Source organism: Oncorhynchus tshawytscha, linkage group LG04 (assembly GCF_018296145.1).
Source record: "Oncorhynchus tshawytscha isolate Ot180627B linkage group LG04, Otsh_v2.0, whole genome shotgun sequence".
In the NCBI taxonomy this organism is placed as follows: Eukaryota; Metazoa; Chordata; class Actinopteri; order Salmoniformes; family Salmonidae; genus Oncorhynchus; species Oncorhynchus tshawytscha.
Window position 1 is genome coordinate 16,691,392 of NC_056432.1, and position 26,938 is coordinate 16,718,329.

General features: G+C 40.1%; 1 protein-coding gene and 1 long non-coding RNA gene across 2 annotated transcripts; both read right to left on the reverse strand.

Annotated features, from left to right (window-relative positions):
• Window positions 1-11,724: 11,724 nt before the first annotated feature.
• Window positions 11,725-20,020, reverse strand: LOC112248211 (UPF0691 protein C9orf116 homolog). Its single transcript, XM_024417054.2, has 3 exons — window positions 19,825-20,020; window positions 12,622-12,700; window positions 11,725-12,510 (listed from the first exon to the last, which is right to left on the reverse strand). Exons 1-3 carry the CDS (start codon window positions 19,953-19,955, stop codon window positions 12,325-12,327), a joined length of 396 nt encoding a protein of 131 aa, XP_024272822.1. The 5' UTR covers window positions 19,956-20,020; the 3' UTR covers window positions 11,725-12,324.
• A 565-nt stretch (window positions 20,021-20,585) lies between these two features.
• LOC112248212 lies at window positions 20,586-22,796 on the reverse strand. Its single transcript, XR_002953201.2, has 2 exons — window positions 22,445-22,796; window positions 20,586-21,927 (listed from the first exon to the last, which is right to left on the reverse strand). It is a non-coding gene; the product is annotated as an uncharacterized LOC112248212 (long non-coding RNA).
• Between the last annotated feature and the right edge of the window lie 4,142 nt (window positions 22,797-26,938).

The following is a 26,938-nucleotide window of genomic DNA, read 5'->3' on the forward strand; positions in this document are numbered from 1 at the left end:
CTACACTGAACAAAAATATAAATGCAACATGCAACAATTTCAAAGATTTTACTGAGTTACAGTTCATATAAGGAAATCAATTAATTTAAATATATTTATTTGACCCTAATCTATGGATTTCACATGACTAGGAATACAGATATGCATCTCTTGGTCACAGATACCTTTAAAAAGGTGCTAGATTGTGGCTGTCCCATTCCTCTTCAATGGCTGTGCGAAGTTGCTGGATATTAGTGCGAACTGGAACATGCTGTCATACACGTAAATACAGAGCACCCCAAACATTCTCAATGGGTGATATTTCTGGTGAGTATGCAGGTCATGGAAGAACTGGGACATTTTCAGCTTCCAGGAATGGTGTACAGATCCTCTTGTTACGGTATCTCTGTGCATTCAAATTACCATCAATAAAATGCAATTGTGTTTATTGTCCATAGTTTACACCTGCCCATACCATAATCCCACCACCACCATGGGGCACGCTGTTCACAACATTGACATCAGCAAACCGCTCACCCACACGACGCCATAAAAGCCATGTCTGCCATCTGCCCGGTACAGTTGAAACTAGGATTCGTCCGTCAAAAGCACACTTCTCCAGGGTGCCAGTGGCCATCGAAGGTGAGCATTTGCCCACTGAAGTCACGATTCTAAACTGCAATCAAGTCAACACCCTGGTGAGGACAAAGAGCATGCAGATGAGCTTCCCTGAGACGGTTTCTGACATTTGGACGTACTGCCAAATTTTCTAAAATTACATTGGAGGTAGCTTATAGTAGAGAAATGAACATAAAATTCTCTGGCAACAGCTCTGGTGGATATTCCTGCAGTCAGCAGGTATTTTAGAGTGGCCTTTTATTGTCCCCAGCACAAGGTGTACCTGTGTAATGATCAATCCAAAATTAAATCTAGAATGGGCTTCCTATTTCACAACAAAGCATCCTTCACTCATGCTGCCAAACATACCCTCGTAAAACTGACCATCCGACCAATCCTAGACTTCGGCGATGTCATTTAGAAAATAGCCTCCAACACTCTACTCAACAAACTGGATGCAATCTATTACAGTGCCATCCGTTTTGTCACCAAAGCCCCATATACTACCCACCACTGTGACCTGTATGCTCTCGTTGGCTGGCCCTCGCTTCATACTCATTGCCAAACCCACTGGCTCCAGGTCATCTACATGTCTCTGCTAGGTAAAGCCCCGCCTTATCTCAGCTCACTGGTTACCATAGCAACACCAACCCGTAGCACGCGCTCCAGCAGGTATATCTCACTAGTCACCCCCAAAGCCAATTTCTTGTTTGGCCGCCTTTCCTTCCTGTTCTCTGCTACCAATGACTGGAACAAACTGCAAAAATCACTGAAGCTGGAGACTCATATCTCCCTCACTAGCTTTAAGAAACAGCTGTCAGAGCAGCTCACAGATCACTGCACATAGCCCATCTGTAAATAGCCCACCCAACTACCTCATCCCCATACTGTATTTATTTATTTATCTTACTCCTTTGCACCCCAGTATCTCTACTTGCACATTCATCTTCTGCACATCAATCACTCCAGTGTTTAATTGGTATATTGTAATTACTTCGCCACCATGGCCTATTTATTGCCTTACCTCCCTTATCTCACCTCATTTGCACACACTGTATATAGACTTTTTCTACTGTATTATTGACTGTATGTTTGTTTATTCCATGTGTAACTCTGTGTTGTTGTATGTGTCGAACTGCTTTGCTTTATTCTTGGCCAGGTCGCAGTTGTAAGAACTTGTTCTCAACAACTAGCCTACCTGGTTAAATAAAGGTGGGAAAAAAAGTAAAATTAAAAAATATGGGACTTTTCTGGGATATTTTATTTCAGATCATGAAACATGGAATCAACACTTTACATGTTGCGTTCATATTTTTGTTCAGTATAGTTGACATATAGTTCTCTGTCATCTTCTTTCATAGAGCAAAGATACTTAGGGACCTTGGACAAAATGCTGTAACAAAAATAATATGGAAAGGTTTTCTATGCAAAATGTCCAGATTACATTAGTTTGACCGGTTGTATTGAAATAGAAAACTGTGAAAATGACCCAACATGTTTCTGATAAGATTTCAGTATGGCTTGGATGCATATTTTATGTGGTTGAAATACTATCATGAGTTTGCCTACATTTGATATCTCATTTCACTGCAGGAAATGCTTCATTTTGCAGTATTAATATTAAGGCTATGTGAGAGGTTATAGACCTACAGTCAGCATCCGGATTTTAGTTTCCACTAACCCATCTGAACAGTAGAATACAGTTCCATTAAATTTCATAATTTGAAGTCCCATCTTTTGACTGTCACGACCATCACACATAGGCTTAACATAGCTAGCTAGCACTGCTATCATCCTCTTTTACCACTTCACCAAACATGACTTTTCTGGCCCTCCCTTCTCTTTTATTTTCAACTCTCCATTTCACAGCTTTTCTCTTACTGAATTAAACCCTAACATTGTCCTTTTTGCCTCCATGGATTGACAACCTTTTCTGCCCGTTCTGAAAAGCATTTGGCGATTTGCATGTAGGCTACTTAGCACAAATACAGTTTGGCCCTAAAGCTTAGGCTTATGCACTAATGCCAGATAGCCTCAATGTAGCCTATAAACAGATATTGCACTAGAATGATTTTTTAAGGTATTGTTTTCTCTTTACTCAAACCGCCCACCATCCACCAGCCCTTCATCCACACAATATTTAATGACCCTAAACCTGTCTGTTGTGCTATGCAGGCTATGAGTCAAACAGTGCATCACTACAGTCTAACACAAAGGTGGCCATTTTGAAAGATACATAAATCCCCTTTGTCTACTTTCTGTAATACCTGATTATGGCACTCTCCCAGATACGTTGGTTATAACAATGGGGCGGCAGAGTAGCCTAGTGGTTAGAGCGTTGGACTAGAAACCGAAAGGTTGCGAAATCAAATCCCCGAGCTGACAAGGTACAAATCTGTCATTCTGCCCCTGAACAAGGCAGTTAACCGGCTGTCATTGAAAATAAGAATTTTTTCTGAACTGACTTGACAAGTTAAATAAACAACAAAATCTGTATTTTTTAAGAAAACTTCCACTGTCCTACCAAGAGTTACAATATCTTTCATCTTCAGTTTGCTCCATTGTTGTTGCATCTGCAGGCAAGCACTTTCTAACCATCCATAATGCTAGCCCACTGGGCACACCACATAATTTCAGCATGGACATTTGGGTAATATTTAGTGGAGATATTGATCAATGAGATTTCAACCTTTATTCACCCACTCAAAAAGACAGCCAGAACTTTGTTAAGTCCTCACTATGCTTTTAACCACCTAAAAGCACAACCAAATTCCAATGGAAAACCCCAATGTCAGATATTTGTTGTCATCTAAATGTGTAATTACTGCGCTTTCAACCATTTAAAAGCACAACAAAGTTTGAATGGAAATACAATGTCAGATATTTTGTATTTACAGTATACAACAACTTAATGTGTTATCACTGTGCTTCATCTAATGATCTGGATTGCATTTGAGATGACATTAAAAATGAAATATTACTTCAAGTGATCAATTCTGTTCAAGATTCTGTGCAGATTTTTAAAGCAATTGTGAAGATTTCCACAGACCTGTGACCTGCATGCTATCTTGAACACGTTTGGTTTCTATGATTACATAAGAAGACATTTATAGTTACAGTAGGCTAATCTCAAAATGTAGCCATGGATGTGTTACTCATTTTAAGGTTGAATAAATACTGTTACATTAGTTTGTAAGCCTTAACTTTAGGCTTTTTAATGTATTACAAAAACAGCTAATTGAATTTTGTTTATTTGGCAACTTTTAAAGGATATCTAATGCTTGGATAGTTTAATTTTAGCCACTGGCATAATCCTATTCTTAATCCTATCCTAACTGTTTTGTTTAGTTGGAGATGTGAATCCAACATATCATTTATTAACTTGTTCATGTGTTACTGTACTGCAAAAGTGTTATTGAATTGTGTTTTGTTGTCAACAAATTCCACTTTGTCTACAAATGTATGATTTATATATTGGATTCACATCTCCATCTCAACCAAGAATCAAAATTGAAGAATAAGACTAAATTAAATCAAACTTTATTTAAAGTGCATTTAAAGTTTGAAATTATTTGATTTAGTCCTATTCTTTAATCCAACATATAAATTATTAATTCGTGCAAACTGGAATTGAAGTCAGACTAAGTCAGTGGTACAGATGGCACTGTCCAAGCGAAGATACATCTTCTTCAAATGTTGATATTTGGTTGTGTTAACAACTAAACACAATTCAATATCCCGTTTGTCTGCAAATTTATAATTGATATGTTGGATTCATGTCTCCATCTCAACCAAAATGCTAAGTTAAAGAATAGGACTAAATCTAATCACTTTAAATGCACTTCAAATAAAGTTTGATTTGATTTGGTGTTTTTTAATTTTATATTTGGTTAAGATGGAGACGTGAATCCAACATATTAATGATACACTTGCAGATTAAATTTGAAATCAACCAAAGCTTGAAACACTAGGCCTATATGTATTGTCTATTTTTATTTGTATCCTGGGTTGAATTGAAACTGTCACACCCTGATCTGTTTCACCTGTTTTTGTAATCAACCATCTTCCCTATTATCCCCTGTGTATTTATACCTGTGTTCTCTGTTTGTCTGTTGCCAGTTAGTTCGTCTTGTTTGTCAAGCCAGACAGCATTTTTGTGTCAGCTCCTGCTTTTCCCCAGTCTCTCTTTTCTTGTCTTCCTGGTTTTTGACCCTTGCCTGTCCTGACCCAGTACCCACCCACCTGACCACTCCGCCTGGCCCTGACTCTGAGGCTGCCTGCCGTCCTGTACCTTTGCTCCACCTCTGGATTACCGACTTCTGCCTGACCTGACCCTGAGCCTGCCTGCCATCCTGTTCCTTTGCTCCTGTTGCTGTAATAAACATTGTTACTTCGACACGGTCTGCATCTGGGTCATACCTTGATTCATGATAGAAACAATAGCTGTTGATGACTTTGCAAATGCTCTATCAATCTAAGCAGTTTCATTGATGATATATGACTTATAAAGTATGGTTACATTTAATTTGCTCATTTGCCCTTTTGAATGACTTCGATAGCAACAGTCAATATATTTAGATATTAAGAGGTCTCTCAATAATCTCTCTCACGATAGCACATAGGTAGTAGTCAGTGACAAACATAAAAGTTGGGCTTGGTTAAAACCCTGGATAGGAGGCCAAATCAAAAGCTGAAGATCAACTCTCCAGTAGGAGGTGCTGCCAAGGCTATTATTTGTATTTTATTTTATAGTGTATATAATGTTGAAGATCTGATGTTGTTTCAAAGGTACAAATTCAGCAAAATTTCAACTGAACTTTATATGAATCAACAATATTGGATCAATATGCCTCAGCTTACAGAAGGAGACATCCAAAACAAATGTATCCATAATTAATAATAGTGGCCAGCCATACTGTGTTATTAAGTATCCTTATTTTCACAAAATCTGCTGGATTGGATCCAAAGCCTAAAAACATAGTTAGCACTGGTGTAGAGAGCAGCAATTGTGGGAATGGCAGGATTAGTTTTCAGGAGATCAACCGTGCAAGGACAAGCTGACAGCTCCATCTGCTTCCTTATCACACACAGACAAATAGTTGTAGGATGTCAGAGGAGTCTCTAGTAAAGTGCATCTGTGTGTAGCCAGTGCGTGTAGAGGTACTCAGACAGATTTGACAGGAGGTCAGTTTAGAGGTTAACAAAATGCAAAAGTATGATCAAACCTGATGTGTTTCGATTCCTTGATGCATTCTTCCAGGGCACATTCTGTGCCACTTCTTTAGTGTTTCAGTATTTAACTCACCTGTCATATCTTTGGGAAACGAACCTTGCAAAATGACTTTCACTGATGTGTTTAGATGACGGCATAATCTGTAGTGCAAATGGTATGTCTTATCTATAGTATAATCAAGGTGGAAAGTTACACCAAGTCAAGGGATAACAACCGTTATAACTCCTGGAACCTTGAAGGGTTCTAGTCAGCAACCACAGTCCATTGATGTTGTAGCAGGATACCAAAGAGTATACGCAGCAGTATACGCTGGGAAGGTGACATCTATTTCCACCTCCACTTCTCTGTCCACTTTTTCGATTTTTGACTGAACTTGAAGTTAGCACTGTCATGGCACTGTCCAGGGTTCTGAATGACAAGTGATTTCCGCAGGCTAGTTAGATGTCTTCATTTTACCTGTGGCTTCCACAATGTAAGGGACAACAGATGTGTTTACTAAGGATTGTCTTAGTGGCTTGGCACTAGACCGTAACCAAGATGAACGTAGCTGGGGCTATTTTGGCTGCACAGACCTCCGTTGACCCACTTCATCAGCATTCAGTGTGAGAAGCTAGCAAGCCTCCCATCCAACCGCATCAACTCTTCATTATCAGCGTGGATTAAATCCAAAACCCTTTACAACTCTACACACAGCCTCACAACCAGTGTTGGTTAAAGAAATAATAGGCATTTCATGCAGTCTGACACTGACCAACTGAGATAAATATGGTCATGAATTCAGTAGGCTACTAAATAACATGTCCAGTGGCGTGTATTCATGGATGCCAAGGGAAGCCAGGCTTCCCCAAATATTTGACCAATAAAAAAAAATATAATAATAAAACAAATCTCTTTTGTCTCTCTGTTTTCATAATTTTCCCATCAAATCGTAAGTGTCTGAATCTCACCTGAGAAATCATCCAAGCGAGGGAAACAGTGCCCCTCTGTCTCAGTATGTGTAGCCCATGTACCTGATGCTGTCTGGACCAAAAGAGTGTGACATGTTGTTCTGTAGCATTTGATTGATTGATGCCAGCAAGTGCATGGCCTCCCTTTATAAAACAAATTACATAAGAATTAGCCAATCAGTGTTGAGCTGAGCAAAACCTCATTTTAATTTCTGGTCTGCTTGTGTTGATGTCCTGCAGTAGCTAGCTTGCTAAATCTGCAATTTCATAAGCCATGGATGGAGATGGGGATTTGAACTTGTGGTTTTGACTTAATTCCCTGTACAAGCCGATGGTTATGATGGCGATTCTGATTTAACCATAAAATCATATGTTGTGCCACTGTCCTGAGACGATTGAAGGTCAATATGTAGCCTAGATGTAGACTAGTAGTCTCATGTTAACTAGCTAGATAACTTAGCTGGTTCATTGTTGCCCCATGCAAGGAAGTTAGGATAGTAAGCATTTTAGCTAGGTAGTCTAAGACAACAAAAACTAAAAGCTTACTGTATGACAGAGGGTGAGTCAAAGTTGTTTTGTTTTTCTTACCTGCGTGTACCCGCACGCACGCACGCGCACACAAACACACACACAGAGGCAGAAATCAGTACCATAGACAGCCACATCATATTTAGCAACATTGATTGGACTAAATTGTTTTTGGTATCTTTAAGTTTGTTTTCAGTGTATTAAACTGAGTGTATATAGCCTTGTTGTTTTGATTATGTTTAAATGTTTAAGATGAAATGGTGCTGAAATAACGGCGGCAGTGCTCCGATTGACTTTGTGCTGATTTGCGGTCTGTACTTCTAAATCAATAGTTTAGTAACTTTCTTGACCATGTTGCAGGTCAGATAACTGTTTGTTACATGTAATATTTGCTATGCAGATTTCACCGGACAGATTTTGCTCTCCGGTTTTGGGATGAAACAAATCTATGTGCACTTGAATTTATTCCACCACTGTATGACTGTCTTTTTTGCGGTCTCTGTCTTATTGTCACGGTGGCGTATGAATGAATGGGTTACAGAACAAACAACGCAAATATCACAACATAGGTTGTAAAATGGATTTTTTTACTGGCTTGGCTTAGCTTCCTCAGTGATTTTACCCACGCACCTTTACTGACACTGATGATGAAGATGAAGCCATAGGCTACTACTCACGGTGATGGCTGATGTGCATGTCTTGGCAATAGGTACAACCTTTTTGGGTTACATGAAACGTTTCTGTGGAAACGGTTCTACCTGGAACCAAAAAGGGTTATTCAAAGGGATCTCCTATGGGGACAGCGGAAGAACCCTTTTAGGTTATGGATAAACATAAGCTCTTAGAAAAAAAGGTAACCACCAGTCAGGAGGATACAGACAGCTCAAGAGCTATGACATGCAGAACAATATATTATATATATATATATATATATATATATATATATATATATATATATATATATATATATATATATATATATAGAATTTGCAAATTAATTAATTAAAAATCCTACAATGTGATTTTCTGGATTTTTTTTTCTCATTTTGTCCGTCATAGTTGAAGTGTACCTATGATGAAAATTACAGGCCTCTCTCATCTTTTTAAGTGGGAGAACTTGCACAATTGGTGGCTGACTAAATACTTTTTTGCTCCACTGTATGTACATATACACAATTAAGCATAATGACTATGTTTTAGGTATTTGAAAAAGGCTAAATTCTCTAACCACCCCAGAGCCCTCCTCACATTCTTTTTGTACCCTCAGATTTTGGGGGTGCATGATGTCCCTGATAGCAGTAGCATTGCCAACCCAAGCCTGTCAGATTTCTGACAGTCATTACTGAGCTGAAAATGGGTCTAGTCTCTGTGGAGAGTGGGAGAGCTCTACACTCTACAACAGAGGGAAATGTGTCTGTGACCGTGCTAGGGCTTTTGGGACAGTTTCCTCTCCGTGCTACACCTAATTATAATCTGTAGCAGACAAAGGAAGCGTTTAATTTGAGATGGTTCAAATGTGCCCAGAAATAAGCTTTTGGAGAACAGGAGTTGTAAGGAGAAATGGCAATTGTAAACTTAATCTTACACTGTAAGGGAAATTACTATTAGAAATAGCAGACAAAGACATGCAGTCTAGTTGTGCAATGTGATATATTGTATTGCACACTGAGTATACCAAACATTAGGAACCCCCCAAAAAAAAAAATGTGTGTTGGGGGATGGACTCTACAAGGTGTCGAAAGCATTCAACAGGGATGCTGGCCCATGTTGACTCCAATGTTTCCCACATTTGTGTCAGGTTGGCTGGAGGTCCTTTGGCTGGTAGACCATTCTTGATACACACAGGAAACTGTTGAGCATGAAAAAACAGGCGTCTTTAATGTTTTCTATACTCAGTGTATATTGATATGTGTCTACAATTAATATTGAGCACACATTCTACTCTTAAATATGTGATCTATGATATAAGGGATCGATCCCCAGATTTACTCAGTGGGCCTCAGAAGGGAAACGTTGCTTACATTATGCTAGATAATAATACTAGCATTTAAATAATGCTTAGAAAAAAGCTTTCCAAAAGGGTTCTGTTATCCCCATAGGATAACCCTTTTTTTTAAATATCAGGTAAAACCCTTTTTGGTTTCAGGTAGAACTCTTTTGCGTTCCATTTAGAACCCTCTGTGGAAATGGTTGTGCATGTAACCCAAAATGCTTTTACCTGGAATCAAAAGGGTTCTACCTCCCACTGGGCGCATACTGGTTGGGACATTTTGGCCTTCCGATGTTACAGGAAGGCCATAAAGATCATCAAGGACAACAACCACCCGAGCCACTGCCTGTTCACCCCGCTATCATCCAGAAGGCGAGGTCAGTACAGGTGCATCAAAGCTGGGACCGAGAGACTGAAAAACAGCTTCTATCTCAAGGCCATCAGACTGTTAAACAGCCACCACTAACATTGAGTGGCTGCTGCCAACACACTGACTCAACTCCAGCCACTTTAATAATGGGAATTGATGGGAAATGATGTCAAATATATCACTAGCCACTTTAAACAATGCTACCTAATATAATGTTTACATACCCTACATTATTCATCTCATATGTACACGTATATACTGTACTCTATATCATCTACTGCATCTTTATGTAATACATGTATCACTAGCCACTTTAACTATGCCACTTTGTTTACATACTCATCTCATATGTATATACTGTACTCGATACCATCTACTGTATCTTGCCTATGCCGCTCTGTACCATCACTCATTCATATATCTTTATGTACATATTCTTTAGCCCCCTACACTTGTGTGTATAAGACAGTAGTTTTGGAATTGTTAGTTAGATTACTTGTTGGTTATTACTGCATTGTCGGAACTAGAAGCACAAGCATTTCGCTACACTCGCATTAACATCTGCTAACCATGTGTATGTGACAAATAAAATTTGATTTGATTTTGATTTTCCTCTTCGTGATACATCTAATTATAATCCGTCATGTGTTGCTGCCATGTTGTGTTGTTGTCTTAGGTCTCACTTTAAGTCTTTCTTAATTGTTGTGGTCGCTCTCATCATGATGTGTGTTTTGTCCTACATTTTTATTTTTAAACCCAGCCCCCATCCACGTAAAAGTAGGCATTTGGCCTCGTGGTAGGCCTTCATTGTAAATAAGAATGTGTTCTTAATTGACTTGCCTAGTTAAAATAAGGTTAAATATATAAAACATGTTTAATCAATGTTGACGTTGAACCAACGTGGAATAGACTTTGAATTGATGTCTGTGTGGGCTGGAACCAAACAGGGTTATTCTCCTTTTGGGACAGCCGAATAACCCTTTCAGGTTCTAGATAGCAATTTGTTTTATAATTGTGTATGGCTTCACAGATATGAGATGGCTTCATTGAGTCAAAGTGTAGGGTGTACAAGCATTTTTTGTATTTTGTATATTTTTTTAGATCAGCTTTAATATTTCAGATTGTGGGTTCCATCAAATGTAATTGTCTACATCATTTCCAATCCCCCATATATATTTTTTGTAAATATATATATAAATATTTGTTATATATTCTCCCCTAACCCTACTACCCCTCCAATAATTGACGTAAACTAATAGACCACAACACTTAGGCATCTATTTCCAGCTTATACAGTACATACTATGTACATTTTATGGACACAGCATATTTTACAATAGTTATCTTTTGTTTGTTTTTTAGTTCCATCCTCCAGCTACCCTCAACCCCTCCAAGCTTACTCAAAAGGAGATAACGCACAGATATACCTACTCTATGCTGTTGTACACTTCCCTCAAAATAGCCCTGTGAGGAGGGCATTTCACTACTATTCTCTTATTTTAACATTTACACCATGTACATTAGTTAATTCATGTTCATCAAACAAAATGTCTTAATATCGCCTTAGATTATTTGCCAGTGATTTATTTTCCTTCTGATACTGTCTTGGGTTCACTAGTTTCCTAGCAACCACTTTAAGACACTATTTTGTGTTACTTATGTTACCATGACCCAGTTTTCTGGAATAATTCAAGGTGGTTAAATATAATTTGCAGGATCAATTTAAACTTAGATAGAATATCTATTGAATTCCAAAAACTTGTTCAAATCTTGTTTGAAAGGTACCAGGAGTTGGATCAATTCTTATCCTCTACACAATAATAGAGTGATAAAACAGACTAAATGTACAAAACATTATAAACACCTGCTCTTTCCATGGCATAGACTGACCAAGTGAATCCAGAGGAAAGCTATGATCCCTTGTTGATGTACTTGTTAAATCCACTTCAATCAGTATGGATGAAAGGGAGGAGACAGGTTAAAGAAGGATTTTTAAGTCTTGAGGCAATTGAGAGTTGGATTGTGTATGTGTGCCATTCCGAGGGTGAATGGGCACGAAAAGTGCCTTTGAACGGGGTATGGTAGTAGGTGCCAGGCGCACCAATTTTGTGTCAAGAACTGCAGCGCTGCTGGGTTTTTCATGCTCAGCAGTTTCCCGTGTGTATCAAGAATGGTCCACACATTGAATACTATGTGGGAAGCATTGTATTCAACATGGGCCGGTTGTACGCCTTCGACACCTTGTAGAGTCCATCCCCTGACAAATTGAGGCTGTTCTGAGGGCAAACTCAATATTAGGAAGGTGTTCTTAATGTCTTGAACACTCACCGTATATAAAAACCTAACCACAACATCAGTCTTGGCCACAAGGTGGTGATCTAACAACTTGCTGACTATTTTGCTGTGCGTTAGCTCCTGCACGTGCCAGCAAAATAGCCAGCAGGTTGTTAGATGTCCACCTTGTGGCCAAGACTGATGTTGGGGTTAGGTTTTTATTGAACCAATCACCAAAGGTAGGTGGGGTCTAATAAAACAAGGTGAATGTTCTGTATGATGTTTAAATACTCATTATAGGAATTGATCCTTATAAAAGGCAAATAGAATGAATGGCATACAAATGTAGCAATGAAAATGAATTAAGGTAGGTGGAGTAATGTTTTCAATTCCTTGGACCATTCCCACTGTCGTATGCATAATTAAAGTTGATCCTGTCTTGAAACATGGGGATGGTGTCGTGTCCTGTGATTTTGCTCTTCTCAATGGACGTGTTGAAACCGTTATCTCTGAACATCCCACTTTTCAGCATGTGTTCTGAAAACTTCCGATAACTGCCATTAAAAGTTGTCTGATGGGATAGGAAAAATGAAACAAAATCAGGTTCAGACAGATCAGTGCAAATAATCATGTTTTTTTTGTTTGTTTTAGATTTCCATATGGTTTATGGCATCTTTCTTACAGGCATTTCATGAACGGTTGGTCTCTTGCTTCCATATATTTGGCTTGATGTCTGGTAGAATGGGTGGTTTTTCTTCGTACTGAAATAGACAAATATTATCTCAGTGCATTGATCATCAAAAGCAAACAACCTTTTTGGTGCATAACATTTATTAGCAAAATGGTTAAAGGACCAATGCAACTTTTTATTTCTCAATCTGTTTGTAACATATTCTAGTTTTGGGAACATATAACTGTATTGAGATCAAATGTTTCATCGATGAGAACATGTGCAGAATGTTGGCCAAAAACCATCTTGCATCATCTTCTCCGACTACCGGCCACTGGGTTTCCTCTCATCACCATATTTGGTGGTGAGTGGAAATGCCAACTGGATACTTCAGATTGATACATCCGGTGAAACACCTGGCTCATTGTTCTATCTGTGACAGCGGTGATTGTCAGACCAGGAGACATTCAGAAAATCTTCTCACTAAAACATCATGGTTTTCCATGTATGAAAATGTTGTTCGATGCATTTCTATGGGCTAATAGCAGTAAGACCAAATTCAATGTTCAATTAAATACATTTTTATTTTCTACCCACAGGGGTCCTAAAATTCGAAATCAAATAGGAAAAGTATCCTTGGTATGACCATCTAAAAACAATTCCATATGTTAGCTTAGTAGAAAACCCTCCAATATTACTTTCTTTAGTAAAAAAAATGTGCTGCTGATAATACTGCTATAGTCGTCAAGGAAAAGGCAGAGGACATGTACAGTTGAAGTCAGAAGTTTACATACACCTTAGCCAAATACATTTAAAATCAGTTATTGACCATTCCTGACATTTAATCCTAGTAAAAATGCCCTGTCTTAGATCAGTTAGGATCACCACTTTATTTTAAGAATGTGAAATGTCAGAATAATAGAGAACGATTTATTTCAGCTTGTATTTCTTTCGTCACATTCCCAGTGGGTCAGAAGTTTACATACACTCAATTCATATTTGCTAGCATTGCCTTTAAATGGGTTAACTTGGGTCAAACGTTTCAGGTAGCGTTCCACAAGCTTCCCACAAAAAGTTGGGTGAATTTTGACCCATTCCTCCTGACAGCTGGTGTAACTGAGTCAGGTTTGTAGGGCTCCTTGCTCGCACACGCTTTTTCAGTTCTGCCCACAAATGTTCTATGGGATTGTGTTCAGGGCTTTGTGATGGCCACTCCAATATCTTGACTGTGTTGTCCTTAAGCCATTTTGCCACAACTTTGGAAGTATGCTTGGGGTCATTGTCCATTTGGAAGACCCATTTGCGAACAAAAGCTTTAACTTCCTGACTGATGTCTTGAGATGTTGCTTCAATATATACACATAATTTTTCTCCCTCATGATGCCATCTATTTTGTGAAGTGCACCAGTCCCTCCTGCACCAAAGCAACCCCACAACATGGTGCTGCCACCTCCGTGCATCACGGTTGGGATGGTGTTCTTCGGCTTGCAAGCCTCACCCTTTTTTCTCAAAACACAACGATGGTCATTATGGCCAAACGGTTCTATTTTAGTTTCATCAGACCAGAGGACATTTCTCCAAAACGTACGATCTTTGTCCCCGTGTGCAGTTGCACACCGTAGTCTGGCTTTTTTAATGGCGGTTTTGGAGCAGTGGCTTCTTCCTTGCTGAGCGGCCTTTCAGGTTATGTTGATACAGGACTCGTTTTACTGTGAATATAGATACTTTTGTACCAGTTTCCTCTAGCATCTTCACAAGGTCCTTTGCTGTTGTTCTGGAATTGATTTGCACTTTTCACACCAAAGTACGTTCATCTCTAGGAGACAGAACGTGTCTCCTTCCTGAGCGGTATGACAGCTGCGTGGTCCCATGGTGTTTATACTTGCGTACTATTGCTTGTACAGATGAACGTGGTACCTTCAGGCGTTTGGAAATTGCTCCCAAGGATGAACCAGACTGATGTCTTGGCTGATTTATTTTGATTTTCCCATGATGTCAAGCAAAGAGGCACTGAGTTTGAAGGTAGGCCTTGAAATACATCCACTGGTACACCTCCAATTGACTCACATGATGTCAATTAGCATATCAGAAGCTTCTGAAGCCATGGCATAATTTTCTGGAATTTTCCAAGCTGTTTAAAGGCACAGTCAACTTAGTGTATGTAAACTTCTGACCCACTGGAATTGTGATACAGTGAATTACAAGTTAAATAATCTGTCTGTAAACAATTATTGGAAAAATTACTTGTGTCATGCACAAAGTAGATGTCCTAACCGACTTGCCAAAACTATAGTTTGTTAACAAGAAATTTGTGGAGTGGTTGAAAAACTCATTTTAATGATTCCAACCAAACTGTATGTAAACTTCTGACTTTAACTGTAGGTGTTGCCCATGTATCTGATGCTCTCTGGCCAAAAGGAGTATGGCATGTCATATTCATTTTGGCCAGACAGCATCCGATACGTGGGCTACATATAGTAAGCCAGAAGGGTGCTCTTTTGCTCACTCGAATGCTTTTTCTAATGAAATCGTTTCAGCCACTTGCGAATTGAAGGAAAGTTGGCGGGTGCACAGTGCACTGTTAGAATTAGAATTATTTTGGATGAACGTGTGAAGGTAACCTACATTTTCAAGTGGTTTGTCATCAGATGAAAACATGACTGGTTGTGTTCATGGCACATGACTGGCCTCTGCCTGGGGCCTCCAAATCACTAAGTCCGCCCCTGCTAATGGGAGGGATATGTAACCTGAAAACTAGCTGTTATTGGCAGATATGTTTGAAACTCTCTTTGTTATTGGTCTATTAAAGAGTATCCTGTACTTTTCAATACTTTTTCGCCTTTAGTTCTGAAAGTAGCACTCATGAGCCGAAAGTGGTCCCCGACAATTGCACATCTCTGTCAGTCTGTATGTGTGTGCATGGGAAACATATATTTACATTGCCAAAGCAAGTAAATGGATCAACAAAAGTTAAGTAAATATTACACTCATCCAAGTTCCAAAATAATAGACTTCAAATGTCAAATTATGTCTATATACCGAGCTGTTACAACATGCAAATAGTTAAAGTATAAAAGGATAAATATGGGTTGTATTTACAATGGTGTTTGTTCTTCACTGGATGCCCTTTTCTTGTGGCAACAAGTCTCAAATATTGCTGCTGTGATTGCACAATGTGGTATTTTGCACAATAGATATGGGAGTTTATCAAAATTGGATTTGTTTTCTAAATCTTTGTGGGTCTGTGTAATCTGAAGGAAATATGTGTCTCTAATATGGTCATATATTTGGCAGGACGTTAGGAAGTGCAGCTCAGTTTCCACCTAATTTTGTGGTTTGTGTGCACATAGCCTGTCTTTTCTTGAGAGCCAGCTTTCTCAATAGCAAGGCTATGCTCCCTGAATGTGTACATGGTCAAAGCTTTCCTTAATTTGGGGTCAGTCACAGTGGTCAGGTATTCTGCCACTGTGTACTCTCTGTTAAGGGCCAAGACGAGAGGAGTGGTGCGGAAGGAGATGGCTGCCGTTTTACAATCCCGTAACCAATTGTGCTATTGTGTACGTTTTTTTGCATTATTTGTAACTTATTTTGTACATAATGTTTCTGCCACTGTGTCTTATGACCGAAAAGAGCTTCTAGATATCAGGACAGCAATTACTCACCCCGTACTGGAGGAATACTTTTTCTTCAATGAGACGGACAGGAAGGATTTACTTCAGACACCCGACAAGGCCCCCATCCCCATCATTCACGGGCAAAAGAGGTGGGGATATTGTGGACGAAGGTCCGGGTGCCTTGTAAGGATCCGTTGCCGAGAGGGTAATCTACCTTTACCATCGGCCCTATTAGCCAACGTACAATCAATCTCTAAAAAAATAGACAAACTACGATCACGTATATCCTACCAACGGGACATTAAAAACTGTAATATCATTTCTTTCACCAAGTCGTGGCTGAACGACGACATTAATAACATACAGCTGGTGGGTTTTAAGCTTTTTTGGCAGGATAGAACAGGGGTCTCTGGTAAGACTATGGGTGGCAGTCTATGTATATTTGTAAACAACAGCTGGTGCACAAAATCTAAGGAAGTCTTGAGGTTTTGCTCACCTGAGGTAGAGTATCTCATCATAAGCTGTAGACCACACTATTTACCAAGAGTTTTCATCTGTATTTTTCGTAGCTGTCTATATACCACTACAAGCTGATTCTGCCACTAAGACCACACCTCAATGAGCTGTATACGACCATAAGCAAACACGAAAACGCTCATTCAGAGGCGGCGCTCCTAGTGGCCGGGGACTTTAATGCAGGGAAACTCAAATCCATTTTACCTCATTTCTACTAGCATGTTAAATGTGCAACCAGAGGGAAATAAAACTCTAGACCACCTTTACACCACACACAGAGACACATACAAAGCTCTCCCTCGCCCCCCATTTGGTAAATATGACCATAATTCTATCCTCCTGATTCCTGCTTACAAGCAAAAACTAAAGCAGGAAGCACCAGTGACTCGGTCAATTAGAAAGTAACCAGATGAAGCAGATGCTAAGCTACAGGACTGTTTTGCTAGCACAGACTGGAATATGTTCCGGGATCCTTCCGATGGCATTGCGGAGTACACCACATCAGTCACTGGCTTCATCAATAAGTGCAACAATGACGTCGTCCCCACAGTGACCGTATGTACATAACCCAATCAGAAGCCATGGATTACAGGCAACAACTGCACTGAGCTAAAGGGTAGAGCTGCCGCTTTCAAGGAGTGGGACTCTAACCCGGAAGCTTATAAGAAATACCGCTATGCCCTCCGACGATCCATCAAACAGGCAAAGTGTCAGTACAGGACTAAGTACAGGACTAAGATTGAATCGTACTACACCGGCTCCGACACTCGTTGGATGTGGCATGGCTTGCAAACTATTACCGACTACAAAGGGAAGCACAGCCGTGAGCTGCCCAGTGACACAAGCCTATCAGACGAGCTAAATTACTTCTATGCTCGCGTCGTGGCAAGTAACACTGAAGCATGCATGAGAGCATCAGCTGTTCCGGACGACTGTGTGATCACACTCTCCGTAGCCGATGTGATTAAGACCTTTAAACAAGTCAACATTCACAAGGCCGCAGGGTTACCAGGACGTTTACCAGGACGTGTACTCCGAACATGCGCTGACCAACTGGCAAGTGTCTTCACTGACATTTTCCAACTCTCCCTGTCTGAGTCTGTAATACCAATATGTTTCAAGCAGACCACCACAGTCCCTGTGCCCAAGAACACTAAGGTAACCTGCCTAATGACTACCAACCCGTAACACCCACGTCTGTAGCCATGAAATGCTTTGAAAGGCTGGTCATGGCTCACATCAACACCATTTTCCGAGAAACCCACTCCAATTTGAATACCGCCCCAACAGATCCACAGATGATGCAATCTCTATTGCACTCAACACTGCCCTGGACAAAAGGAACACCTATGTGAGAATGCAATTTATTGACTACAGCTCAGCGTTCAACACCATAGTACCCTCAAAGCTCATTACTATGATAAGGAACATGGGACTAAACACCTCCCTCTGCAAATGGATCCAAAACTTCCTGACGGGCTGACCCCCAGGTGGTAAGGGTAGGTAACAACACATCCGCCACACTGATCCTCAACACTGGGCCCCCACAGGGGTGCGTGCTCAGTCCCCTCCTGTACTCCCTGTTCACTCATGACTGCATGGCCAGGCACGTCTCCAACACCATCATCATGTTTGCCGATGACACAACAGTGGTAGGCCTGATCACCAAGAATGATGAGACAGCCTATAGGGAGGAGGTCAGAGACCTGGCTGGGTGGTGACAGAACAACAACCTCTCCCTCAATGTGATCAAGACAAAGGAGATGATTGTGGACTACAGGAAAAGGAGGACCGAGCACAGCCCCATTCTCATCAACTAGTTGAAGTGGAGAATGTTGAGAGCTTCAAGTTCCTTGGTGTCCACATCACCAACAATCTAACATGGTCCAAACACACCAAGACAGTCGTGAAGAGGGCACGACAAAGTTTATTCCCCTGCTTCTGTTATTTTACTGTTACTTTAATTTTCTATTTTTTACTTCACACTTTTTTTACTTCACACTTTTTCTTCTATTCTAAAAGCATTGTTGGTTAAGGGCTTGTATAGTAAGCATTTCACTGTAAGGTCTACTACACCTGTTGTATTCGGCGCAAGTGACAAATAAAATTTGATTTGAAATAGTATTCTAGTTTGCTCAGTTTTTTTGTTCATTCGTACCAATGTGTCAAGTAATTATCTTTTTGTGTTCTCATGATTTGGTTGAGTCTAATTGTGTTGCTGTACTGGGGCTCTGTGGGGTCTGTTTGTGTTTGTGAACAAAGCCCAAGGACCAGCTTGCTCTTCTCCAGATTAATCTCTCTGTTGGTAATGGCTTTGTTGTGGAAGGTTTGGGAATCACTTCCTGTTAGGTGGTTGTAGAATTGAATAGCTATTTTCTGGATTTTGATAATTAGCGGGTATCGGCCTAATTCTGCTCTGCATGCATTATTGATCTCTCTCTCTAACACTCCCTCTCTCTGCTGTGTCTACTGAGCAGTTGGGCTAGCCCTGCAACCTCATTGGATAATACTTGGCCGGCCTCTTGCTAGCTGTCACTCAAATGCTAGGGGCTCATTGGCAAGAACTCGAATTGCTAGGGGGCTGGCCCACATTTGGGAAAATGGCACAGCAGTTTCAAGAAAACAGTTGCTTTCAAACTAGGGATTCCATGGCTAATTGAGGTAAAACAATAATTCTGCTCATAGATTATGCATGTATGAACTACACATTGACACATCTGGTACAAAGCGTTTGGTTTAAAAAATACTTTGTCACCAAAACATATTGACATTTCAGGCAGTCTTTTCCATACAGCAATTACACTAAAAGGGCATTATCATTTTCACAGTATTATTCCAACCTCATAGTGTATACACTAGCGATATTTTTTAAAATTAGATTAGTCTTGTTATTGTGAACGTCTAGTTTCAGGCAACTGAATTGCTGTGAAATTTCAATGTTGCACACAAACAACTTTCCTGAAAATTGGAAACATCGAGGCTACCCTGTGAGTGGTGATATTGCAATGGGGGGGACACAGCGTGCATAACCGCATTGCGGGTTCGATTTAAATGAGCACTTTAACATGCTGTAATTAGGATTTACCTGTAGCCTTGAAAGCAGTCGGGGTTATTAAAACGCTTAGGAAGATTTTTGTCCACTTTGTAAACGTCACTGGTTTTCATAGCTTCATTGTAGTCTGATGGATGAGTTTCCACATAGTTTTCAGAATCCATGATGATTATGAGACGAGGGTTTCGGCCCCGGTGCACAGGACAACAAGGAGTAGGGTACTGTTTAAGTTAGTTGCTACCAACACAACTGTAACGAGGTGACGTCGGAGGGTTGGAACCATAGAGATCCTATTTCACGTGCCATAGAAGTAGGAATTAGAATACTAGAATGATCATGAACGTTATGATGGTATAAAAGTCAGGTAAGTTGGTCAGCCATGGTTTGCCAGTGCTGTGATAAGATATTGTGTAAAACAATATATTTGAAGAATTACCTGTACTGTATGTTAGCTAGCTAGCCAGTTTTAGCAGAATGATTCCGTAAATGTTTCGAATTAACTGCCAATACGACAACATTCCATAAAAGGAAATGCAGCCAATCCACAGCCATACAGTGGCTTAATATTTTGATTAAATGATTTAGACAAATTGTAAATGCAACAAGTAATGATATTGTATCATATAATAGCACTCACAGCTTTCCACAAAAATACAACATTTAGACATTTATGGTCAGTTTACATATTCTGTATTTTAGAGGCTATTTATACAGAACATTTGTATAAAATCCATATAAACTGTATTTATAATTAGATAACAATATTGTAGGTTGACAATAATTCTATTACACAATTTCAGATACATCCCATGTCTTACTTTTATTTTTCTGTATAAGTAAAATCAGGTAATGCATCACTTCTGCCATTCATTCCAATTGGTTTGGATTTCTCCCTAACCACAATAGGTTTGGATTTCTCCCTAACCACAATAGGTTTGGATATCTCCCTAACCACAATAGGTTTTGATATCTCCCTAACCACAATAGGTTTGGATTTCTCCCTAACCACAATAGGTTTGGATTTCTCCCTAACCTCAATAGGTTTGGATATCTCCCTAACCACAATAGGTTTGGATATCTCCCTAACCACAATAGGTTTGGATATCTCCCTAACCACAATAGGTTTGGATATCTCCCTAACCACAATAGGTTTGGATTTCTCCCTAACCACAATAGGTTTGGATTTCTCCCTAACCACAATAACTGCCATTTTCACCGCATTCTGGAACTTTGAGGGTTTATGACATAGCCTCTCTATTAAAAAACTTGTCAATGGGTGCATCAGGGTCGCTTTGTTCAGAGACTGATTGTGTATTCAATTTCGTCTCTTAGTGTAGAATTGAGTTGTCAATTGTAATGATCATTTATTAAACAGACAATTACATTGAAGTGCCTATTTCAAAACATGTCCAACTAGGAGAGTTGGCTATAATGTTTCTGAACTTTATTCAATTACAGGCCCATTTCTTTATATTTGAGAAAAAAAAGTTTTTCCTACAAAAAATTAAGACATAATAATAGGCTGTAGCCTAATATGACTGTTTCATTGTACTAAAACAAGACATATGCAGTCAACATAAATATAACAGTCACAAGACACAGGGAATTTCTTTTGCAAGTATAAATAAGATTTACCATTTAGAGTTAAAATGTTCAAATGTCAGTGTAACATTCAACAACACATTTAAAGTAAATAATTCAACAATAATATTTAAGTAAACTGGCTAGTCAATTTCTTCCCTGGATATGAAAGTATCCTAAATTATTATATTTAAATGCTGTCATTCTGACACAAGGGCTGAGTTTTCATCACATTTCCTGCTTCACATCTGTCTATACAACGATGAGATGCATAGGATTATGGAGAACTGTGGTGCTCTCCGTCTCTCGTTGGCAGTGACAGCCACAGTGCATTATTACTCACGGTACGAGTTTGAGACTGGCCGAGCGCGTACCAAAAGTAATAATGGACCGTGAAGCAGGCAGAAACTCTTATCTTCGGTTTATCTGTGGGGGAAAAAATCCCAGGTTTGATTTGGCTATGAGAAGCCAACAATCCTCTATATCCCATTGTACAATATTGTAAAATTCCATTGGGCATTGAGGTTGGGGTGTGAGATTGTAGCTTCCATCTATCTGAAACAAGAGAAGAAAAAATGTAATATTAGCCAACACAACCCACTGGGCACATACTGGTTGAATCAACGTTGTTTCCAATTCACTTCAATGAAATGACGTTGAACCAATGTGGAATAGATGTTGAATTGACATCTGTGCCCAGTGGGAATTTGATGTCAAAGGTACATGAGCTTTACCAATATCTAGCCTATATTATTGGGCTGCATTTTGAATAGCAGAACAATAAATCAGGCCTAGAGGGCAGCATGCATAGCCTAATACAGTGGTCCCCAACCTTTTTCCGCTACTGTACCACCAACGGTATTTTGCTCTGCCCAGAGTAACATTTCAGTGTTTCAGGTAATCAAAGGACAAATCACAAATTGAATTTTCTGAATTAAAAACTACAGAGTACTACTTTTGAATATATGTTACCTTTGCATATCACAACTGCATCATGATAATACTGACTCTTATGTTTTCTCTGGGAAAAATAAAGTATAATCTATAATGGTGAAATGTCCTCCCTACTTACCATAGAATGGAGAACACAATGCCAAGCCTCTTGAGTCTACCTGGTTGCAGCTGCCACATCACCTCTATTCACTTGACTGACTTGTTGGGCTATTTTGCCATCGCGACCATCTCCCAATATTAGTTTCATCACAGTATAGGCTACAAATATGTATTTCCCTTCTGTTCCGTTGCTGCCGAATGGAGAGGAATGGTATAGCCTGCCCGTTTTGGAAGTGCTTTTTATGCATACCTTCCTGTTGAGGCCGGGAACTGGACGGTCATTCCCAAGCCGGAATTCCTGTGTGTGTTTCCAACTGATAAAATAAGTTGTGAAGCGCAAACACCCTCCATCCTGCTGAAAATGCTTCACGAATGACATCTTCAAAGAAGTACGTGCTTTCTAGCATCCATGTGTAAAGCAGCTTGAGTTATAAAATCTATTGTTTGTGTTTGTAAAAAATCAATTAATTAGACCAGAATTACTGTAATTCATCCCATTGCATATTGTCATTAATTAGGCCTAAATATATTCAGAATGAGGCTGATTATGAAGGCATATAAAGGCAACTTAATGTGTCAACTGAAATGACTTCCTCTACATTAAAATACATATATGGTCATACATGCCATAGCCTAATGCAGCATTGATCCAAACCGATTTAATGACCCTAAATCTAATAAGACTCAACCGTGATTGTTATCACCAACGTGGACTATTTAGCTTTTTACCCACTAGCACAGTAGTATAATAGTGTAGTAAGTCGTCTACTTGTGTTGTATAGAACATTAAGTAGTTTTGAGTTTGCAAAAAAAGGCATTTCACTGTACTTGGCATGACATTAAAACTTTACATTTGAGACTAGTACACTATAAAGGCCTAGTTAACATATAGTTAGCTGCTAAGTCATTTTTTCTAAAGGACGTTTTTACTACAAGTCTGGGGTATAAGTGAGTGTGTGGATGAAAACAGTGATTTATCCTGCTTCCTTAGGGTATGTGCCATTGGTCTTTATAAAACTCTGTCAGGCCCCCTCTTTGACGCAGATCCGTTTCCTGTGTGAAGGAGACTTTGTATTGTTCTGAGGGCCCACGATGCAGTATCACCATCCTCCAGTCACTTCCTGCTTCCTCTCAAACAGGAAATGCTGCATTGCTATTTTCCCCCAATAATCCAGATTTAAATTCAACATTTTAAGGAGAGGATTTGTAAACCTATTGACCGTTAAATGGTGAAGGAGTCTCCCATTGTAAGCGTTGGTGTGTTAATACACCTAGGCCTGGGCCAGATTTACTAAGCATTCAGCAAGGAATAAACACAAAAATGAAGGCTAAACCATGACACTTCATGTACACTCTAGCTTGATACAGTGCATTCGGAAAATATTCAGACCCCTTGACTTAACACATTTTGTTACCTTATAGTCTTATTCTAAAATTAATTTAATAGTTTTTTTCTACTCATCGATCTACACACAATAGCCCATAATGCATTTTTTCTAGTCATCAATCTACACACTACCCCATAATGCATTTTTTCAAATGTATTTTTAAAAAAAAACTGAAATATTACACTTATATAAGTATTCAGACCCTTTACTCACTACTTTGTTGAAGCACCTTTGGCAGCGATTACAGCCTCGAGTCTTCTTGGGTATGACGCTAGAAGCTTGGTACACCTGTATTTGGGGGAGTTTCTCCCATTCTTCTCTACATTACCTCTCAAGCTCTGTCAGGTTCGATGGGGTGCGTCGCTGCACAGCTATTTTCAAGTCTTTCCAGAGATGTTCGATCAGGTTTAATTCTGGGCTCTGGCTGGGCCACTCAAGGACATTCAGAGACTCCTGCATTGTCTTGGCCGTGTGCTTAGGGTAGTTGTCCTGTCGGAAGGTGAACCTTCGCGCAGTCTGAGGTCCTGAGTGCTCTGGAGTAGGTTTTCATCAAGAATCTCTCTCTGTACTTTGCTCCGTTCATCTTTCCCGCAATCCTGACTAGTCATCCAGTCCCTGCTGCTGAAAATCATCCCCACAGCATGATGCTGCCACCACCATGCTTCACTGTAGGGATGGTGTCAGGTTTCCTCCAGGCGTGGCGCTTGGCATTCAGACCAAAGACTTCAATCTTGGGTTCATCAGACCAGAGAATCTTTTTTCTCATAGTCATAGACTTTAGGGGCCTTTTGGCAAACTCCAAGAGGACTGTCGTGTGCATTTTACTGAGGTGTGTCTTCCGTCTGGACACTCTACCATAAAGGCCTGATTGTTGGAGTGCTGCAGAGATGGTTGTCCTTCTGGAAGCTTCTTCCATCTCCACAGAGGATTTCTGGAGTTCTGTCAGAGTGCCCATCGGATTCTTGGTCACCTCCCTGATCAAGGCACTTCTCCCCTGATTTCTCAGTTTGGCCTGGCGGCCAGCTCTAGGAAGATTCTTGGTGGTTCCAAACTTCTTCCATTTAAGAATTATGGAGGCCACTGTGTTCTTGCAGACCTTCAATGCTACAGAAATGTTTTGGTACCCTTCCCCAGATCTGTGCCTCGACATAATTTACAGTAGCTCCTACAGTGAAAGCAGACCATGCTATTGTTTGAGGAGAGTGCACAATAATGAACTTGAAAATGTATCAATAAACTAGATTAGGCACATTCGGTCAGACTTGATACAACATTTTGAACAGAAATACAATGGTTCATTGAATCAGTCTAAAACACACCATGACAAACAAGATTCTCTGGTCTGACGAAATCGAGAATGAACTCGTGTCACACCCTGATCTGTTTCACCTGTCTTTGTGATTGTCTCCCCCCCTCCACATGTTGACCATCTTCTCAATTATCCCCTGTGTATTTATACCTGTGTTCTGTTTGTCTGTTGCCAGTTCATCTTGTTTGTCAAGTAAACCAGCGTTTTTGTGTCTCCGCTCCTGCTTTTCCCTGTCTCGCTTTTTCTCGCCCTCTTGGTTTTGACCTTTGCTTGTCCTGACTCTGAGACCGTCTGCCTGACCACTCTGCCTGCCCCTGACCCTGCCTGCTGCCCTGACCTTTGCCCAACCTCTGTATATGCCTACCCGGACCCTGAGCCTGCCTGCCATCCGGTACCGTTGCCCCACCTCTGGTTTACTGACCCCTGCCTCCCTTAACCTGTCTATTGCCTGCCCCTGTTGGATTATTAAACCATTGTTAATTCAACGTTGTCTGCATCTGGGTCTTACCTTCGTACCTGATACTTTTGTCTGAATGCCAAGCATCACGTCTGGAGGAAACCTGGCACCATCCCTACGGTGAAGCATGGTGGTGGAAACATCATGCTTTGGGGGTGTTTTTCACTGACAGAGACTGGGAGACTAGTCAGGATCGAGACAAAGATGAATGGAGCAAAGAACAGAGATCCTTGAGGAAAACCTGCTCTGAGTGCTCAGGACCTCATAATGAGGCGAAGGTTCACCTTCCAACAGGACAACGATCCTAAGCACACAGCCAAGACAACGCAGGAGTGGCTTTGGGACAAGTCTCTGAATGTCCTCCCTGGAGAAAACTGAAAATAGCTGTGCAGTGACGCTCCCCATCTAACCTGACAGAGCTTGAGAGGATCTGCAGAGAAGAATGGGAGAAACTCCCCAAATACAGGTGTGTGAAGGTTGTCGCGTCATACCCAAGCAAACTGCTGTAATCGCTGCCAAAGGTGCTTCAACAAAGTACTGAGCAGTGGTGGAAAAATTACTACATTTTTACACTTGAGTAAAAGTAAAGATACCTTAACTTCTTTGGGACTGGGGCAGTATCGAGGAGCTTGGATGAATAAGGTGCCCAGAGTAAACTGCCTGCTACTCATGCCCAGTTGCTAATATATGCATATTATTAGTAGATTTGGATAGAAAACACTCTAAAGTCTCTAAAACTGTTTGAATGATGTCTGTGAGTATAACAGAACTCATCCAACCAGGAAGTGGGAAATCTGAGGTTTGTAGTTTTTCAAGTCATTGCCTATCGAATATACAGTGTCTATGGGGTCATATTGCACTTCCTAAGGCTTCCAATAGATGTTACCAGTCTGTAGGACCTTGTTTGATGCTTCTACTATGAAGGAGGGGGGAATGAGAGCTGAATGAGACAGGGCTCTGCCAGAGGGGCATAAGCTGATCACGCGCGCTCACGTGAGAGTTAGCTTGCGTTCCATTGCATTTCTACAGACAAAGGAATTCTCCGGTTGGAACATTATTGAAGATTCATGATCAAAACATCCTAAAGGTTGATTCTATACTTCGTTTGACATGTTTCTACGAACTCTAATATGACTTTTCGTCTGAACCTTCACCTGGACCTGCCCCCGTGTACTAAATGAGCGAACAAAAAGGAGGTATTTGGACATAAATGATGGACTTTATCGAACAAATCAAACATTTATTTTGGAACTGGGATTCCTGGGAGTGCATTCTGATGAAGATCATCAAAGGTAAGTGAATATTTATAATGCTGTTTCTGACTTTGTTGACTCCACAACATGGCTGATATCTGTATGG

What these genes read in the sequence shown, in the direction of transcription:
- LOC112248211 (XM_024417054.2), bottom strand. Translation starts at nt 19,955, where the DNA reads ATGGATTCTGAAAACTATGTGGAAACTCATCCATCAGACTACAATGAA. An exon ending in GACTGCTTTCAAGGCTACAG is followed by an intron (nt 12,701 to 19,824) that starts GTAAATCCTAAT and finishes TGTCTATTTCAG; the next exon opens with TACGAAGAAAAACCACCCAT. An exon ending in CAACCGTTCATGAAATGCCT is followed by an intron (nt 12,511 to 12,621) that starts GTAAGAAAGATG and finishes CTATCCCATCAG; the next exon opens with ACAACTTTTAATGGCAGTTA.